The following is a 19,089-nucleotide window of genomic DNA, read 5'->3' on the forward strand; positions in this document are numbered from 1 at the left end:
TACCCAGGCTCTAGGTCCACCCCTTGGGGCAAAGCCCATGCGGGCGACCGGGGGCTCTGAGGAGGGTCCGCCTCAGGTCGAGTGTGGGCGGGGCGAAGCAGCGGCCGCGGCTTCAGCACCTCGGAGAGCGCCGTGCCGGGGGCGGGGCGGGGCGGGGCGGAGCGGGGTGGGGCGGGGCCTCGAGACCCCGGCCGGGCCCGGGGGCGCGCGCGGGCGCTCTCGCCGGGCCGCGAGCCGTGCGCGGTACGGAGCCGCGCCCTGCCCTGCGCAGGTGCGCCCGCCGCGCCCGCCCCTGCCCGAGCCCCGCGGCGGCGGCGGCCTTCTCGCCGCGCCTCCGCCTCCTTCGCCGCCGCCGCCGCCGCCTCCCCGCGCCGCGCTCCGCCCGGATGGCCAGGGCTGCGCCCGGGAATGGCGGAGCGAGAGAGCGGCGGCCTGGGCGGGGGGGCCGCGTCCCCGCCCGCCGCCTCCCCGTTCCTGGGGCTGCACATCGCGTCGCCTCCCAATTTCAGGTGAGAGTCCCCGGTCGCGCGCGTCCCGCCCTTCGGCCGCGGCTGATCTGCTGGCTGCCCTCCCCGCCCCCAGCGCCTCCGGATCCCGGAGCTGGGGAGCGGCGAGCGGAGGAGTCCCCCCGCAGGACCCTTCCCCAGCCCCTCGGCCTCCAGTCCAGTGGGCGGCCGCCGCAGATTCCTGGTGCAGCTGGCCCCGCCATTCCACGTCCTGGGGTGGCAGGCTCTGGGCTGGAGTTGGAGGAGGGGGCTCCTCCTCCCCGACTGGGCGCTGCGGCTGGGTCCGCGGGTTGGACTGAGATCCCAGCGGAGGCCGCCAGGCAGCCTGGGCTTCGCCCTGCCGGGTCCAAACGTTTCTGACTGCAGATGGGAGCCGGCTGGGGTGGCCCCGGGGTCCCAGTTTCAAGGGGTAACAACCTTGATGCGGGGAGAAGGAAGTCATGGGCCCTTCCCCCAGACTTGCTTGGCCAAGTGGCCCAACTGCCAGACTGGCATGGCCAGGATCCTCTGTGGATTTGGACAGCGCCCATCTACCTGTCAGGTGTGTCTCAAGGCAGGTGCAGAAGGCGCAGTCTGAGCCAGGGGATCCTAGACCCGCTGTGGGTAGGGGACTCTTCCCAGGAGACCAAGAATGGTGTGAGTGTGGGGGGTCCTGCTGGGTAAGTACCCAGGACCTGCCCGGAGCTCCCCTTCCACCTCACCCCCAATCTGGTGTTGGGCCACTGGGAGTTCAGAGAGGAAAAGGGTGACGTTGGGAAAAGGATTGATGTCCCTCCCTCATAATTCTGACGCCCCCCTCCCGCCTTGTGAAGGAGGAAGTGGAGGATGTCACCGCTCCAGAAACTAGAAGAAAGCCAAGGCACCCATTGTTGCCCTGTGGCAGGGCCTGGCGCCTTCCCCTCTCCTGGGGCTCCTGCCCCAGCCAGGCCCCAGCTGGGTTCTGGCGCCAGCCCCTTTGACCATGGGGTCACTGACTCCCAGGTCCTCAGGTGGGCAGCGTCCTCTGGAGATCTCTAATGGCATCGTCAGGCTGGGAAAGCTCCCCAGAGTCCTTGAGCCCAGCCAGCAGGACCAGAGGGAGGGGGCCAGAGGGAGGTGCCAAGGAGAGAGCCTCAGACTCCAGCCTCCCTGGAAGGCCCGTGCGTGGAAGAGAAGGGAGCTGTGGGTCTCTGGGTTCAAATCCTGCTGCCACCAGGCAGGGCTTTGTCCTCTCTGGGTCCCATCTGTTAAGTGGGCTAATTAATATTGATTCCTGCCTGGACAGGGGAGGGTGCACATCAAGCCACTGTCCAGCAGGGATCCATCAGCCCTCCACGCTAGCAGGCATCGCTAGCAGGCATCGTGCATGGCTTCGCTGTGGCGGGTTTCCTAGACGTGGGTGGAGGAGATCCAGGAAGCTGGGAGGCTTGCCCGAGGTGCCCAAGGAAGTCAGAGGCTGGGTCCAGACAGGAGCCTAGGTCTGCGTGTGCTCAGTCCACTACTCCCCAGGCCCTGCCCTGGCCCCGAGGGCAGCTGTGCCTCCCCACCTGCTCCCACCTCCCCCTGGCAAGCAGCCACAGGCTTCAGTGAAGCGAGCTGAGCAGGGGCACACCGCCTAGGGAGTGTGGCCTGCCTGAGCCAGGTGGGATGAGGCGGGCAGTAGGCCAAAAGGCTGAGGCGTGGGCAAGCCCTCTAGGACACCTCGGCCTGGCTGTAGAGACAGGGCCAGCTGGTGGGAATAATGAAGGTCAGTGTCTCAGGCCCCACGTGGGCTGCCCCGCCTGCTCCTGCAGCCCTCACTGCCCCTTCTCTTGTCCCACCTCTTACAGCACCTGGCCCAGCTCCATTCCACCCTGGGTGGCTTGTGCTCTCTTGGGGTTCTTGGGTTGGGTTGTGGATCCAACAGGCCTGGGTTTGAATCCTGGCCTTCCTTTATAGCTGAGTGCCCCTAAACTGCATTTAACCTCTCTGAGCTTTCATTCCTTCCTCAAGGTATCTGCTTTTGGCCCTTGCTCAGAGTGGTCCTAAGGCTCAGATGAGACAGCACATGTTGAGTGTTTCAAGGCCATGTGCGCGTGTCCCCATCGCTCAGTGCAGAGTAGGTGCTCAGTAATGCTTTGGCTGTTTATTATTTAATTAAGGGTGAAATTGGGGCTCTTCTCCTTGAGAGAACAGAGACAGCAGTGGTAAGTGCTGGCACAGGGGAGCACTTGAGTGGCCCAGGCACCATCCTAAGGGCTCTCTGTGGCAAGAGCCTTTACTGCCCCACAGCCATACAGACGGAACCTTGTCATCGTGTCTACTTTTCAGATGAAGCAGTTGAGGCGCAGAGAGGTTAGGTGAGCGAGCAGAGCTGAAATCCGAACCCAGACAGTCTGATTTCAAAGCCACCCCCAAAAGGGTGAGCCTGAGATATCAGAGAAGCCCCATGGAGAGGGAGCACGTGGCCGGGCTAGGAGGATGGGCATCTGTTTGTTGATAGTTGGTTTAAATAAATAGGTGAGTTGTTTTCCGATTACATAATTCCGTTGGTTTAAATAAATGTGTGCTGATCTTGTTTTATGACTAGTGGCTACCATTGGGTATGGTGTAGGGTGAGGATTTTCACTCCTCCTTTTACATACTTCCATTTTATTTGACTTACTTTTACAGTGTGTCTATAGGTAACTTACAAAATAATAAGAGGAAGTTTATTATTCAAGTGAGTTGTTGTTCAGGGTAGAAACTCTACAAGAGAATTTAGAAACATACACAATGGGTACATTGGTGCCGGGTGAGTGGGCTGGAGGGGGAAAGCACAGCCATCTGTGTGGGAGGACTCTCGGGACACGGGACAAAGGGTGTTTATGGCAAGCAGAGTGTGCAGCGAGGCCTGGGTGTGTGGAAGGGAGTCCTGGATGAGGGACCTTAAGTCAGCTGTCAGGGCTGGGGATGTAGCTCAGTGGTAGAGCACTCGCCTAGCTTCTGACCCCAGTCAAAGAAAGAACAAGAGAGAGAGAAGGAAGAAAGAGTTCAGCTCCCCCGACCAGCCACGCTCGCCCACAGGAAGAGGCGCAGGCCTGCAGGCCCAGCAACTTGGGAGGCTGAGGCAGGAGAATCTCAAGTTGGAGGCCAGCCTGGGCAGCTTAGCAAACCCTTGTCTTGAAATAAGAAATAACATGGGGGGCTGGGGATGTGGCTCAAGCAGTAGCGCGCTCGCCTGGCATGCGTGCGGCGGCCCAGGTTCGATCCTCAGCACCACATACAAAGATGTTGTGTTCGCCGAAAACTAAAAAGTAAATATTAAAAAAATTTTTTTTCTCTCTCTCTCTCTCTCTCTCTCTCTCTCTCTCTTAAAAAAAAAGAAATAAAATGGTCTGGGGTGCAGCTGGGAGGGAGAGCGCCACCCCAGGTTTGAACCCCTGGCACTGCAAATAGCATGGTAGCAACAACAGGAAAGGGGAGGACCCGCAGACCCTCTGGGACGCACGGGTGTGGGTGGCAAAGCTGGACGGAGCCCACCCCAGGCTCCCTGGGGGTTCCCGGCTGTCCTGCCACACCAGCTCAGGGACGAGCCACCAGGCCAGCCAGGCGCAGGGACCACCTGACATGTCTCTTCCGGGTGACACAGTAGCACTCCTTCCTGCATGGACAGTTGTTGGCTGTTGGCCAGGCTCAGCAGGGAGGGAGGCAGTGAGCGGAGGCCCTAGGTGGGTCTGGCCATGGGCCATGGGAGAGAGGGGAGGCAGGCTGGCTGCGTGTGGCAGTGACCTGGGCAGGCCGGCCTGGTGGGTGGGCAGAGACCCCCGAGAGGAGGAGGCCAGGCGATGTCCCGCCCTGCAGTAGGCAGAGCAGAATGGAGCAGGAGCTTGGAGGCCATGTTAGGATGCGGCCTCTTCACCCACACGCAGTGGGGTGAGGAAGGGTCAGCAGACGACCCGCTGGGAGACTGGCCATCCTGAGGTGACGGGGGGATGGGGACAGGATGCAAGAGTGATTAAGGGTCAGATTAGAGCCCCTCCAGGAAGGGTCTGCTCTGGGGGTGAAGGGGAGACAGGAGTCATCGTCCAGTATGGTGCTGGGCTCCTGGGGCGAGATGTCTGGTGGGAGATGAGAGGGCGGGTGGCCAGGGTGGACAGAGCACATGGCCACTTGCTGAATCCCAGAGCGGTGGTCACTGGGGACCCAGTCGGAGGAGTCAGTCAACCAGTGGTTTTGGGTCTGGAGCTTCAGGGAGGATTGGGCTGGGAGTGTCCCATGTAGAGATGGTCTCTGTCACCTCTCTTGTCACCTCTCTCCCTGGGTGGGGAGGGACAACCTCCCCACCCAGGGAGACTAGGCAGAGGGAAAGAACAGGCCCAGGACTGGCACCCGCCGGGCATCCCCTTGCTCTGGGGGGTGGAGGGCAAATGGTGCTGCAGCTCTGAGAGCAGGGGCTCTCTGGGGAAGGGTGCCTTGCCCCAGGCTCAGCCCCGCGCTCTGAAGTCCGAGCCTTCAGTTGTCTCTGGACTCCTGGGAATGGCCACGGCTCAGTTCTTGCTTGGGCCCAGTGGCTGCCACAAATGGGTGACCACTGCCATCCCCAGGCGAGGCCCCTGGTCCCCAGGGCCAGCTCACTCTGCCGCAGTCTGCAGGGATGCCCACGGGCCTGGCCTTGTCTCTGGAGGGTCCTGCTGCAGCCCCAGCACCTCCTGCACAGGCAGGTACTGGTGTCCCCGAGGGCCCGTCCGGGGCTGGAGCAGGTGGGATCCTCCAGTCGAGAATGGGCGGCCCCCGGGACGGACGCAGCCCTGGGACCCGCAGGTGCCCGGGAGCGCTGGGTGGTGTGAGCAGCGCTGGAGGCTCGCCCAGGAGGGCCCAGGAGGAAAGGTCCCCAGGTCCCCACACGGCGCAGCTGCCCCGTGTTTGTCACCTCCTGTGTGTGACCGTCGTCCCGGGAGGTCAGAGCCCCTCTCCTGCTTTTCTTCGTTCTCTTGGTTGCCGTTTCCACGTGGACACGCAGCTCTGCAGGGCCCACTCCCGACGGGACTGTCACCCCCGGGGGCCGGGGCGCCTGGCGCAGGGTCCTCAGCTGCAGTCGCCGCGTCCCAGAGTTCTGCCACCTGTCTGCACCAAGGTGTCCCACACATCACACAGTTGTGACCCGGGTGGGGCTGTCCCTGGGAACTCATCCCTTGGGGTGGATGCTGTTTTCACAGGTGACAGCGTGGCTCGGTCAGGAGGGCATTCCAGCCTGACACCAGTGTCCATCCCCAGCGGGGTGCGGAGGAGACCGGTCCTGAGGCTGAGGCTGAGGCTGGGCCTGGCTCTCCCCCCCCCCCCCCCCCGTTTCAGCCAGGGCTGTCCCAGGGCCCCCAGCCAGCCCCAGGCCCCCAGGTGTGGGCAGGACACAGGAAGTTGAGTCCAGTAGGGACCAACTTGGAGAAAGATCCAGCTTTTTTATTAATATATTTATTTTTTCTGAGTTGTTGATGGACTTTTATTTTTTTAATTATTTATTGATATGCGGTGCTGAGAATCGAACCGGTGCCTCACATATCAGGCAATGCGCTGCCGCTGAGCCCCAGCCCCAGCCCCAGCCCCAGCCAAGAACGCTCAGGTGTCGTGGAGAGAGAAGGATCCTGTCCTCTGGTCTAACTGCCTCTGGCGAGGGGAGGCCACTAGGTCACATGACTCAAAGGAAACATTTGCCACTCCAGAATTACCAGCAAGAGGGACCAGGGGCACCAACAGCAAGGTGCATGGGTCAGAGAAGCCAGAGCGGGTGCAGGAGGGTGGCACGGAGTGTGGGGGAGGAGGGGGACCAGGCAGGCCGCAGGTGAAGGGAGGCCCTGGCCTCGGGCACAGGCGAGAATGTTTGCCCCTTTCCTTGGCCCAGGGAGCCTTTGGGGGGCCTGGGTAGGGGGGAGTAGCAGGATCAGACTTGCATCTTAAAGGTCAGAGTCCCCTTTGCAAGTGGCCCGTCGCCCAGGTCCTGGTGGACAGTGGCCTGTAGGGAGGCCAGAGGGCGGTGGGGAGCCTCTGAGAGCTGAGCAACAGCCCCGCATCCTGAGGACCCCCAGGAGCCAACCTGTGCTCAGCACTCAGAGGGCTGCGGGGACGGCCGGGCCCCCGACCCAGCGTGTTCAGTCACGAGAGGCTCACAGGACCCAGGGTCACCAGCTGGCAACCTTGTCTCACCACAGCACCTGGCCAGGAGGCCCCGAGTGGCTTCTGGACAGCCAGCCACCTGGCTCCATCTGCCGGGCCCAGCCAAAGCCCCACCCTCCACTCAGCCTGCCCCGGGTTGAGAGGTAAGTTAGAAAGGGCCAGAACTGCTGTTGGGAACAGGGACAGCAGGGGAAGGTGACCTCACAGGGCAAGGGGGAAAGGCCATGACAGCAACATCAGGACATGAGCGCCATTGCGCCAGCTCAGGGTCAGGGGCCGCAGCATGGCCAGGACAGCAAGCCAGGTGCCAGCGGAAGGGCTGGGGCACCTGGTGGGAGGTGAGGTTAACGCAGCAGGAGGGGCCTTGGCTTGGAAGGTAGTCCCAGAGGCCAGGGAGGCACCCAGAGACCAACCTGTGACACCAGACACTAGGGTGGCTGACCTCCGTCCCCACTGGCAAGCAGCACAGGTCGGGTTGGTCCACAGAGGCTGATCCCGTGGGAGGCTGCCCAAGTCCCTGGGGCCGGAGGGGAGGGCGGCCTACCTGTGAAGGAAGGTCCCATCCTGCAGCTTGGGGTGGCCTCCTGGAGCCCAGCCTCAGCTCTCCCAGAAGGTGGATCAGGCAGAATCAGGAAGGCTCTGCCCTCTCCTTCCCTCCTGGCCTTTCCAGCTTCTCCCCGCCACAGTGGCCACCCCCGAGCCTGGAGGGTCTGGACTGGGAAACCCTGTGGTAACTAGAGAAGTGAGGAAGGGGCAGACTTGGGCGTCGGGCCACTTGCAAAAGGGACTCTGAGCAGTTGACCCCCTGGATCTTGCGAGGGACCTCCCAGCCCCCTGCAGCTCCCAAACACCCACTCTGCTCATGCTCCAGCGTTGGGGGCAGGGACAGGCGGCCTCTTTCTCTGTGGAAACTGAGGCCTAAGGCCCGTACCTGGGCCTTAATGCTTCTCCTCTGTAAAATGGGTGAACAGAGCCCTCCCAGGGTGGCGACAAGGACTCAGGGATGCATGGCGATGTGGAGGTGGGGGCCAGCACAGCCGCAGCTGGAGGGTCAGTCAGGCTGCGCCCTGGGGCCGCCTGCTTCCAGGCCTGATGCAGGATGTTCCGCTGTCCGCCCTGCCCAGGAGGGGCACCCAAAATAAGGCACCACAGCGCCCGAACAGGGCAGGCACCTGTGACCCCGAGTGGGGGCTGCCTCTGGGGAGTGGGTTCCTGGGCTGGGTTCAGGATGAGGCTGGGGATATCACCCCTGCCCAGGGGAGCCGGGGTCAGGCAGGCCCCCTGACTCGCAGCCCGCGCCCCTCCCAGCATTCCCAGGCCAGCATAGTTCCCATCCAGGTGCCGTCCAGGGCAGTGGGCACCTCAGGGGCTGCTGGAATATAGACATGTCCAGGTCACCTCCCATCCTGGCCAAGCCAGGCCCCGCCACCTTCTCTGACTGCTTTGGTTAGGGAGGAGGGGTGGACGCTGAGGTCACCCTCTCAAACATCTGGCCAGCAGGTCCTGAGTACCAGTGTGTGAAGGCGGCCTCACCAGCTCTGCCCGCCAGTAGCACCCAGGCTGGACAGAGCTGGGAGGGAGGGGACGTGTATTGATCACCTGTGGATGCAGAGTGGGAGGGCCATCTACCTCTGGAGCAGTGTGGCATGGGGTGCAGTGTCTCTGACGGAGGCGGAGGCTAGGTCCTGTCTGCTCTGTCATCCTGCCTTACATCCAGGTAGATGGTGACACCAGCCTCGTGGGAGGGCCAGGAGGGCTTCCTGCAGGAGGGGCTTCCCTGAGCACTCCTCTGGCATGCCTGGTTCCACCTGCCATGTGCTCCATCCAAGCCCTGGGGACACAGATCAGTAAACAGGTGATTACCCACAGAGCTGGGCCCTCAAATGTCCAGCATGGGGCGCAGCCCTAGCTAAGAGCCTTGGAGCATTTGGGGGCAGCAGGGATGACAGGGCTTCATCAGTTTTGCCTAAGAGTGGCATGTGGCGCAGGGCAGTAAGGGGTGGGGAGCCTGGGGCATGCAGGCCAGTGTGGGGGGCCTGGGAGGGCAGAGGCCAGCCTGCACCAGGGCATGGCAGTGAGGAGACAACTGTGTGCAGGGCCTGGCCGAGAAGGGGCTTCTGAGGGCACCTCCAGGTGGGCACCCAGCGTTCCTGCAGCTCCCAGGTGTTGAGTCCCAGGGGCTCCTCTTGCGCCTTTGGCCTTCCTAGTGACCTTCCGGGGGGCACTGAATGCTGGCCACCAGCTTCTTGTCCCTGGCTCCGGGCAAGGCCCCTTCCCCAGCTCACTGCCCGCCTGCCACGGCTGGGAACCCACTACCCCTGGGCTGCCGTGAAGGAGGCCTAAGGAGCATCGCTCCCTTGTCAGAGTCCCCTGTGCAGTTCCACCCAGGAAGTTCATGACCACCCAGGAAGTTCATGACCACCCAGCTGCTCTTCCCGCCCTGCTCCAAGGGGTGCAAACACTGGCCGCCCTTGGTTCTGGATCTAGGCCCTCCCTTCCTGGGTCCTGAACTTTTGAGCCCTGCCTGGGGAGGGAGGGACTCAGATGCCACCCAGCCACACCCTCTGACCTTTCCCTGGGTCCCTGAAGCTCCCTGAGGAGGTGTGGGGGACTGAGCATGTGACTGTGAGGACAGGGGATCTGCTCTTGGGGAGTTTTGGAAGCTCCCCCATCTTCTACCTGGCACCCAAAAAATGGTGCTGGCCCTTTAACACAGATCAGAGGCTGGCTTTGGGGGGAAACATCCTAGATTTCTGCCATCTGCTTATAAGCCTGGGCCAGGGAGGGGGGTCACCCCAGCCCCCAACAGGGGCATTGGAAGGGCAGGTGGAGCCTGTGGCATTGATTGCAGTAACCTGATCCGCGGGGGAGGCGGTGACATCGGGCAGTGGAGTCTTGGCCTTGGGAGGAAGCTGCCGGCTGCGGAGGGCTGGGCTGGGCAGAGCTGGGCTGGGGCTGGTGGGCAGCTGCTGCCTCCCTCCCGTCATCTATTTTTAATGAGCTCCCGGGGCTTTTGCAGCGGCCAGGACGCAGGAAGGCAGGCCCAGGCGGTGGAGGCTGCAGGCCCCGGCCCTGCCTTGAGCCCTGGCCCCCCCACCCTTCTGGGCATGAGAGGGCAGCCCTGGCGCCCTGCAGCCCCCCGGCCGGGCAGGGCTTTCCATGCAGCTGGTGCTGAAGATGGACTCGAGCCCAGACAATGACAGCTGGCTGGAGGATCAGTGGGAGCACTGGTAGGGGATGGGGGCCGGGAGGGGACTGGGGAGGGACTTGGGGGCAGCTCCTTTGAGCTCAGGGTCCCTGTTTGGTGCGACTGAGGTAAGAGGCAGGGTGTAGACCTCCTACGGTCCTCTGGGCATTGGGCCACCCCCCTCCTGGGTGACCTTGGAGCAGTGAGTTCCCTTGCTCCATGCCTCAGTCTCCTGGTCTTCTTTGGGGAAAGGTTCAGACGTTCCCCCCAAACTCCCCAGATGTTCCACTCACCCAGATCAGGCAGAGTCCCAGGGCTAGGGGGGCAGTGGGGGGCCAGGCAGGTGCTGCGGTGCCTGACCCAGCCCTGCCCTCTGAAGGGGTGCACAGAGCTGTCTTGGGATGTCCTGGGGCTGGTTGGTGTTCCTGTGCCCAGGGCTCTTTCTGGTTTGTCTCCCGAGCTTACAGCACCTCCAGTCCCAGCCCCAGGCCTTTCTCGATTCCACCACAGGATCCTGGTAGTGGGCAAGAAGATGCCCAGGTTGGAGAAGGCAGCACGAGGGCATAGTTTCTCCTGGAATGGGCTCAGTGTACCGTGTTGACACCAGATTTCCTCCACCCATTCCTCGGGCTCACAGGCGTGCGTCTTCCTGGGCTGGGGACATGGGGCGCTCCTCTAAGGCTGTTGTGCCCTCTGGCAGCTCCTGGCATCTTGTTCCTGTGACCTGCACAGGGCCCCTCCTCCAGGCATCTCTTGGAGTCTCTTCTTGACTCTGCATTCTCCTTGGGTGAACTGGCCTTGGCACCTGCCTTGACCTGGGAGGCCAAGTTCTGGCCAGCTGGGCCTTCTAGGCACTGTCTCCTGGTTGGCAACAGGATGGGCAGCTCCCAGCCAGGTTGGGGTAACCCCGAGCCCCTTCCTCCTGTGCCACCCTAGGAGACTGCCTTTCAGCTTGAGCCCCACATTCTTTCCCTGCCTACCCACTACACTGGTGCCGATGGACCCACTCCCATCCTTGGGGGGCTGTGACCTTCCAGAGGCTGCCCCTTGGACAAGGTAATAGGGAGAGGCTAGTAGACCTAGCAGTTCCCTGAGTTGTGACTCTGGCTTCTTGTCCCCACCAGGCTCACCCATGACATCAGCCTGGAGGAGTTTGAGGATGAAGACCTTTCAGAGATCACTGATGAGTGTGGCATCAGCCTGCAGTGCAAAGATACCCTGTCGTTACGGGTAAGGGCCCAAATGGGGTAGCAGGATGGGTAGGGACAGGAGTGAGGGCACCCCATAGCTGTGAAGGTGCTTTCAGGTTTGCACGGCAGCCTTGGAGAGAAACAGCAGGAATATTAGCTAATGCTTGGCACGTCTTGGGTGGTCAATCAGAATTTTCAAAAAAAATTAATGTATTCATTTATTTGCCAGGGCTGAGGCAGACAGTAGCTTCTTCAGGTCCTCAGGAAGACAGGGCAGGAAGTCTTGAGATCTAGGGCAGTGTCCTGAGGGCCAGAGTTAAGGGAAGGCCCTTTGAGGAGTGGCCCTGGCAGAGGGCCTGTGGCAGCACAGGGTGGAGTCCAGTGGAATCTGCAGTGCTCTGGGAGAGGACAAAACAGCCAAGGCACTGCTGGCCAACTCCCATGGCTGCAGGCCACCACTGCACCAGACCCGCCACACCACGCGCCTCCTGGGCCTTCTCTGTCCCCACTGAAGGGCTGGTCCAGCACTGCTGCTACTGAGTCCCTTGGCTTTGCCATAGAGAGATGGCTCTCTCTTCTCCCTAAAGAGCTCAATGCTGCCAGGTTCTCAGCCTGATCAGATGGGCATCCCCACTATGTCTTTTCAGAACAGAAAGATGGGGCAGCTAGCCAGGAAGTGAAAGGCAGAGTACAGGGCTAGGTTTTATTTCATTTTATTTTTTGGTAACCGGGATTGAACCCAGGGGCACCTAATATTCCCCAGTCCTTTTTTATATTTTATTGAGAGACAGGGTCGTGCCGAGTTGCTTAGAGTTTTGCTAATTGCCGAGGCCGGCTTTGAACCCACCATCCTCCTGCCTCAGCCTCCCAAGCCACGGGGATTACAGGCGTGTGCCACCATGTTCAGCCAGGGCTAGGTTTTAAAGCACTTCTCTGCCCCAGGAGGGTGGGTGGCAAGACGTGGTGTTGGGAGAATTGCAGCGTGAGCTGGGGAGGGGGGTGACTGAATCTGTGTTAACTTCCTGCTACCCCCAGAGTTTCTGTAAGCTCTGCCAGGCAAGAGCAAACCAAGGGCTGAAGATAACGTTCCAGTTTCCATAACCCAACTCTCCACCCTCTGGCCAGGCCAGAAGGGGAAGGAGGCAGGAGCCAAGCACTCTGGACGCGGGGAGTGGTCCCAGGGCTCTGGCATGGCTTCTACACCTACTCTGGATTCTGATACCATCCCCTCCCGCAACGTGCACAAGCAGGGACCCGAGGCAGCACTAGCTAGGGTGTACCCCCATGGGCCTTAGATAGGCTCTGGGGGCTTTCACACTGCAGGGTCCTCACCTCTCTGGGAAGCGGGGGCGTGGTAGTGAGGAATGGAAGGGTCAGGGGCTCTGTCCAAGGTGCCAGGAAGTTGGTAGCTGAGCTGGGACAAGCATGGGGTTCGGGCCATCAAGGCAGGGTTGGAGGGGCCTGGGCCCCAGGGCCTGGGAGAGAAGACGTAGGGCGGGGGATGCCATCTCCCGAGTTCCAGGTGCCGCCTGCGTGCCCCGCCCCCGCGTCCCTTTTCGGGTCGCGGCGGGTTCCCCAGTCGCACTGCGACCCTCCCGCAGTCTTCCTCTCCCAGAGGAAGGCTCAGCTTTCCCAGTTTCCTCACGACCCTCTTCAGATACTGACTCCCCAGCTCCACGACCAATTCCTGGCGGGCCCGGAACTACTTGGCGACCCCTGAGTTCCCATGGCAACAGTGGTGATTTCACTCTGGGCTCGGCTTACAACCCGGGTGAGGTCACCGGCCGTTGCCAAGGGAACGGGAGGGTGCCTGGAGTCGGAAGGGGGTGGCCCGTGGGGAGTGGAGAGGTGCGGACCAAGGCGCCCACTGGAGTGGGAGGAGGACGCCTGCGCTTCCTCGCAGGCGGCGGGCGGGAGCGGCCCTCTCTGCCCAGCACCCGCCGTTCTCCCTCGGATCTCCCCTCGCGCCCGCGGAATGGACTCGCCCGGCGTGGGGGGCGGGGCGCGGCGGCCTCGGCCCCGCCCTCCCTGGCGCGGCGCCGCCCCCTGACGCCCCTCCGTCCCCGCCGCGCAGCCCCCGCGCGCCGGGCTGCTGTCTGCGGGCGGCGGCAACGCGGGGAGCCGGCTGCAGGCCGAGATGCTGCAAATGGACCTGATCGACGCGGCGGGGGACACTCCTGGCGCGGAGGACGACGAGGAGGAGGACGACGAGGATCGCGCGGCGCGGCGGCCGGGAGCGGGGCTGCCCGAGGCCGATTCCGGCCAGGAGCCAGCGCCCCGCGGCCAGGGCCAGAGCCAAGGCCCGGGCAGCGGGGACACGTACCGGCCCAAGCGGCCCACCACGCTCAACCTCTTTCCGCAGGTGCCGCGATCTCAGGTGAGGCGCCAGCCCGGGACTGGGGACTGGCGGGGTGGGGGGTGAAGGGGGCGGTGCCCTGGGGGCCGCCCTGGAAGGTGCGGGGCGCTGAGGGCCTCCACGGCCCAGGTCCGGCCTGCGGAGCCCAGAGCAAGGTGGGCTGCAGCGGGAGGGCAGGAACGGGTGCTCCGAGGGGCGGGGAGGTCTGCCCTAAGGGACAGGGTTGAGGCCACCCACTGGGCGTGGAGCCTTGAGAAAGGGTGGAAGGATTGGAGTAAAGAGAGAGGTAGTGGGTTAAGAGACCAGGGCTTTGAGGGTGTGGAAGGAGTTTGAGACCTCTGGCCATGATGGGGTTTCCATTTAGATTATGGGGCTTCTGGTGACGATGGGGCAGAAACAGGACCTGGAGGAAAGGAGTCTGAAATGGTGTGCCCGAGGAGAGGTCAAGGGAACTTGTGGCAAGGTGTGGAGGTGGCGGCAGCCAATTTGAAATCTGGGCAGTTGGGAATCTCAGAAGGCTGGGGAGAGTAATGAGGGATGGAGCTGCTTGGCTGAGTTGGGGGCCTAGGCCCCTAGCACGTGGCTTGATGCCAAGGAGAGTTGAATAGGGTGGGGAGAGCTGGCTGTGGCCCTTTGTCTTCAGGCCTCCTCAAGAGCTGGGAAGTGGGCTGCTGGTGCATGGTGCAGGGGCTGCAGGAAAGGGTTGGTCCCTTTCCCAGCATCCTCTGGCATGGCTTTTGGCAACTCAGCTCGTGAATGTGCAGGCTTTGGAGAGTGTTCTCTGGGAGGGAGCCCAGGTTGTATGTGGGAGCCTCGTATGTGGGCACTGTGGAAGGTCCCAAGGGGCTGAGAGTGTGGACAGGCAGGCAGGAGATTCAGGAGGGAGGCTGGTGACATCTTCATCTGTCATTCCTCAGTCCTGTGCAGCTGTGGGGAGGGGCCAGGTTATGGAGTCATCGTTCAGATGTTCAGATTCGTTCCAGTCCCCCAGGCCAACTGCTGGGGAGACCCTTCTTTGTGCTTTTTTCAGGTGCTACCAGAATGCCCCTGGCCCTTCCTAGGCCATAGATTCCTGAGTCCCAGGGCAGGGCATCACTTGGTCCTCCACTAGGGCTGGATTTGTGTCTTACATGTAACCCCTTCATGTCCAGAGTGTGGAGCTGAATGTCTCTAGGGAGCCCATTCTTGTCCCCCTCAGCCTCCCCTACTCACCCACACACTAGCCATTGCCACTTTGCTGAGGCTGATGGGGGCACCTCCCTGGGGGCTGGCCAGCATTCCTGAGCCAAGAGGGAAGGCCATCTAGTACCAACAGGCCTGGTGGGCAAGACTGTTCCTTGCACCCTCTTGCCTGCTCCAGAGGAGGGTTGGGAGAGAGGCCTTGGCAAGGGGAAGCTGATGGGTGCAGCACACAGCCTGGGGATGGCCTGATGGGGGCAGGGCCAGGGCCTCCCTGTGCCGGGCACTGCTGACTGCTTCTTCACAAGGGCCTTTTGTTCCCTGCACAGGACACACTGAATAATAATTCTCTTGGCAAAAAGCACAGTTGGCAGGATCGGGTGTCTCGATCATCCTCACCCCTAAAGACAGGTGAGTTGAGACCCTTCTCCATGAGCTGGGCCTCAGCCTGCCCTGACTCAGTCTCTGCTGCTGAGAGCAGACCCAGGGGTCTCCACCTTCCAAGTGGAGGTCAACTGCCCACCTAGTACACTCTACAAGCCCAGCTGGGAGCTGAGGTCAGCTGTGACATGAGCGAGTCAACTGGCCCCAGAGTCTTCGAGGGGCCTAGTGCCTGGGGAGGCTTTGTCTCAGTCTCTGTGTGGACCAGCTGGTGCAGAGGGAGCAGGTAGCCGGGGTCCTGCCCTCAGCACCAACCTGCCTGCCCTCCAGGGGAACAGACACCGCCACATGAACACATCTGCCTGAGCGATGAGCTGCCGCCTCAGGGCAGCCCTGCCCCCACCAAGGATCGAGGCACCTCCACTGACAGCCCTTGTCGCCGCAGTGCTGCCACCCAGATGGCACCTCCAGGTGGACCCCCTGCTGCCGCGCCTGGTGGCCTGGGCCACTCCCATCGAGACCGGATCCACTACCAGGCAGACGTGCGGCTAGAGGCCACTGAGGAGATCTACCTGACACCTGTGCAGCGGCCTCCAGACCCCGCAGAGCCCACCTCTGCCTTCCTGCCGCCCACAGAGAGCCGGATGTCCGTCAGCTCGGATCCAGACCCTGCTGCCTACCCTTCCGCTGCAGGGCGGCCACACCCCTCCATCAGTGAAGAGGATGAGGGCTTTGACTGCCTATCATCCCCAGAGCGGGCCGAGCCACCAGGCGGAGGATGGCGGGGGAGCCTAGGGGAGCCCCCGCCACCTCCTAGGGCCTCGCTGAGCTCCGACACCAGCGCTCTGTCCTACGACTCAGTCAAGTACACACTGGTGGTGGACGAGCATGCGCAGCTGGAGCTGGTGAGCCTGAGGCCATGCTTTGGAGACTACAGTGACGAGAGCGACTCAGCCACCGTCTATGACAACTGTGCCTCCGCCTCCTCACCCTATGAGTCGGCCATTGGGGAGGAATATGAGGAGGCCCCCCGGCCTCGGCCCTCCACCTGCCTCTCAGAGGACTCCACACCTGATGAACCTGATGTCCACTTCTCCAAGAAGTTCCTGAACGTCTTCATGAGCGGCCGCTCTCGCTCCTCCAGTGAGTGAGCAGGGGAGCTGCGGGGCAGCCGGGTGGGGAGAGCCAAGACGCGGCATCCTGGTTTGACTAAGAGCACAGAACTCTGCCTGCCCTCCTAAGCCTCAGCCTGAGCTGGGCCACCCTCCTCCAGCCTGTCCCCTCCCCACAGGTGCAGAGTCCTTTGGCCTGTTCTCCTGTGTCATCAATGGGGAGGAGCAGGAGCAAACCCACCGGGCCATATTCAGGTGAGGGCTGTACCCCTCCCTGCCTCTGCCCTCACCAGCAGCCCAACCCAAACCCTTGCAGTTGACATCTACTAAGCCTCAGGGGTCAGAGTCCAGCTTCTAGGAACTCAGAGCATGGCGACCAAGCACTGAGGTGCCATGAGGAAGCCAGGACTTGTATACCTACCCTGGCTGGGACAGGGTGTCCTGGAGGGAGACCAGAAGGATGACCCTCATCCACTCTCCAGCCCCCTCCAGCCCCAGTGCTCCCCCCATGACCTCTGCGTCTCTCCTGTCCTGGCCCCTGGCTTCCTAGATGGAAGATATGGATATGACTGGTGCTAGTTCCCCAGGAGCCTGCGCTGTGACAGGCGTACATGATACTTTGCAAATGTTTATTGAACTAAAGATGCCACTGGCTGGAGAGGTCCTCTGAGGAATTCCTTACATGCCCTTGTTGGGGACAGGTTTGTGCCTCGACATGAAGACGAACTTGAGCTAGAGGTGGACGATCCTCTGCTGGTGGAGCTGCAGGCTGAGGACTATTGGTACGAGGCCTACAACATGCGCACTGGTGCCCGAGGCGTCTTTCCTGCCTACTACGCCATTGAGGTCACCAAGGAGCCTGAGCACATGGCAGGTAGTCTCCCTCTTTCACCTGGTGCCACCAGCCCTGGCATCTGCCTGCCGGCCTTGCTGCCAGGTGAACGTGTGCCCCAGATCCCAGGCAGCCAGGGAAGGCGGGTGATTTCAGGTCTATCTCCTAATGCAGAGTGAGGCCCAGCCAGGTTGGAACTTCTGGGGATTGTGGCACCCCCTGCTGGCCATATCACTCCCTACGCCTCCCCCTCCCTGTGCTGGGCTGCCAAGCCCGCTCCTGCTCACTTCACATTTGCTTTCCAGCCCTGGCCAAAAACAGCGACTGGGTGGACCAGTTCCGGGTGAAGTTCCTGGGCTCAGTCCAGGTTCCCTATCACAAGGGCAACGACGTCCTGTGCGCTGCTATGCAAAAGGTACCTGGATCCGGCTTCCTTTGTGGGTGCCACCTTCAGCCCAGTGCACAGTTGTCTCTTGGGGAAAAGGGCACAGGGGTCTAGAGACCCTGGGACAGGAGAGACTGGTTGGGGGGACAGATAGCACCTGACGAGTCCCTGTCCCTCACCCAGATTGCCACCACCCGCCGGCTCACCGTGCACTTTAACCCGCCTTCCAGCTGCGTCCTTGAGATCAGCGTTAGGGGTGTGAAGATAGGTGTCAAGGCCGATGACTCCCAGGAGGCCAAGGTGACAACTCTGAGCTGGCCCTTCGTTCCTCAAGCCAATAGCCCTCCCACTAAATTTGCCATGACAGGCGTGCCCCTGAGGCCTCTTTCTTCCTCCTGTAGGTGAATAAGTGTAGCCACTTTTTCCAGCTGAAGAACATCTCTTTCTGTGGCTACCACCCAAAGAACAACAAGTGAGTGGGGGCGGAGGCAGAGGTGGGTGTTGGGGAGGCCCGGAGCCATGCTGGTGTGGGGAGTGAGCTCCGCACTCCTGGACCCCTCTTCCACAGGTACTTCGGGTTCATCACCAAGCACCCTGCTGACCACCGGTTTGCCTGCCATGTCTTTGTGTCTGAAGACTCCACCAAAGCCCTGGCAGAGTCCGTGGGGTACGTGTGTGTCCTGCCAGTTCCCACCAATGGGGCAGGCCCTGGTTGCAGGCCTGGGATCTGGTCCTCCACGCTGTCTCCCCTCAGTGTGCCCTGCAGCTTTGGAAACCCATCTCTAGACCCTAGTGTGGTGGCCTGGAGGGAGGGCTGGGTGGTCCGGGTGGTTTCCAAGCTGTCAGTTTCTGGGCCCTTCCTTCAATGCCAAATTAATCAGGAAGCCAGTTCCACAGAGGACAGAGCTCCGGGGCTCCCACCTGACATCCACTACAACCCCGGTTGGGGGTCTTGTGGCCCCGGGGAGGCTGCCTAGTGACCCGCGGACCTCCTCCTAGGCGAGCCTTCCAGCAGTTCTACAAGCAGTTCGTGGAGTACACCTGCCCCACGGAGGACATCTACCTGGAGTAGCAGCGCCGCCCTGCCCTCCGCATCCCCTGGGCCCTCAGGCCAGGACAGCTCGCTGCTGACAGGACATGGCACTGCTCAGGAGGAGGATGGCCACCAGAGGACGGGAGAGTGGGGGCTCTTGGCCCGGGTGGGGGGGGCAGGGTTATAGGAAGAGGCAGATGCAGTTTATTGTAATATATGGGATTAGATTCATCTATGGAGGTCAGCGGCCGCTGGGGACTGGGAGGGGCAGGGCAGGGCAGGGCAGGGCTGGGCGTCCGGCCTCTGGTGTGAAGGATGTACCTTCTGGGAGCAGAGGCTCTGCCCCCGCCTGGGCCGTACTTCCTCTGCCAGGGGCTCTGGCTCTCTGGCTCTTGGCTTCTGCCTTCATGAAGCCCACGCCACCTGCAGATGCCACCTTCCCCCTGACCCAAACCCCACGAGCACCCTGAGCCCGGCTGAGCCCCGCCACCTCCCAAGGACTCTCTAGTAAGGAAATGGCAGCAGGTGGAGGTGAAGTCCCTGTTCCCAGCCATCGTGGGGCCTTTGGTGGCTTCCACCTCCACCTCACTAGCACGCCGGCCCCTGGCAGGCTCGGGAGCTCCCAGGGCAGCAGCAGCCTCCAGCAGGCCCTGCCCAGCAGGGGCAGCCTCCCAATGCCCGGGCCAGTTTGTCATGGTCTTGTCACCCTGGCCATAACAATTAAAGTGCCATTTCCTGTCTGGACCACAGTGGCTGTATCTTCGGGCACACACCCCCCACCCCCCTCCCCCGCATCCCTTTGCACGTGGCAGGAAAGCCG

At 62.0% G+C, this 19,089-nt stretch overlaps 1 protein-coding gene across 2 annotated transcripts; it reads left to right on the top strand.

The window, feature by feature from the left end:
- The first annotated feature begins 227 nt into the window (after positions 1-227).
- Positions 228-19,013, top strand: MAPK8IP1 (mitogen-activated protein kinase 8 interacting protein 1). 2 transcript variants are annotated; one of them, XM_081282644.1, is made up of 12 exons: positions 228-509; positions 10,926-11,031; positions 13,066-13,368; positions 14,856-14,937; positions 15,238-16,050; positions 16,199-16,274; positions 16,721-16,893; positions 17,157-17,266; positions 17,420-17,536; positions 17,638-17,708; positions 17,805-17,903; positions 18,236-19,013. In XM_081282644.1, the coding sequence occupies exons 1-12, from the start codon at positions 409-411 to the stop codon at positions 18,306-18,308; spliced, it is 2,124 nt and encodes a 707-aa protein (XP_081138770.1). In that variant the 5' UTR covers positions 228-408; the 3' UTR covers positions 18,309-19,013. The 2 variants fall into 2 exon arrangements, with proteins under 2 accessions (XP_081138770.1, XP_081138771.1); XM_081282645.1 differs by lacking the exon at positions 228-509 and adding an exon at positions 9,558-9,844.
- Positions 19,014-19,089: the final 76 nt, after the last annotated feature.

Source organism: Spermophilus citellus, assembly GCF_964194105.1.
Source record: "Spermophilus citellus genome assembly, chromosome: 2".
Lineage (NCBI taxonomy): Eukaryota > Metazoa > Chordata > Mammalia > Rodentia > Sciuridae > Spermophilus > Spermophilus citellus.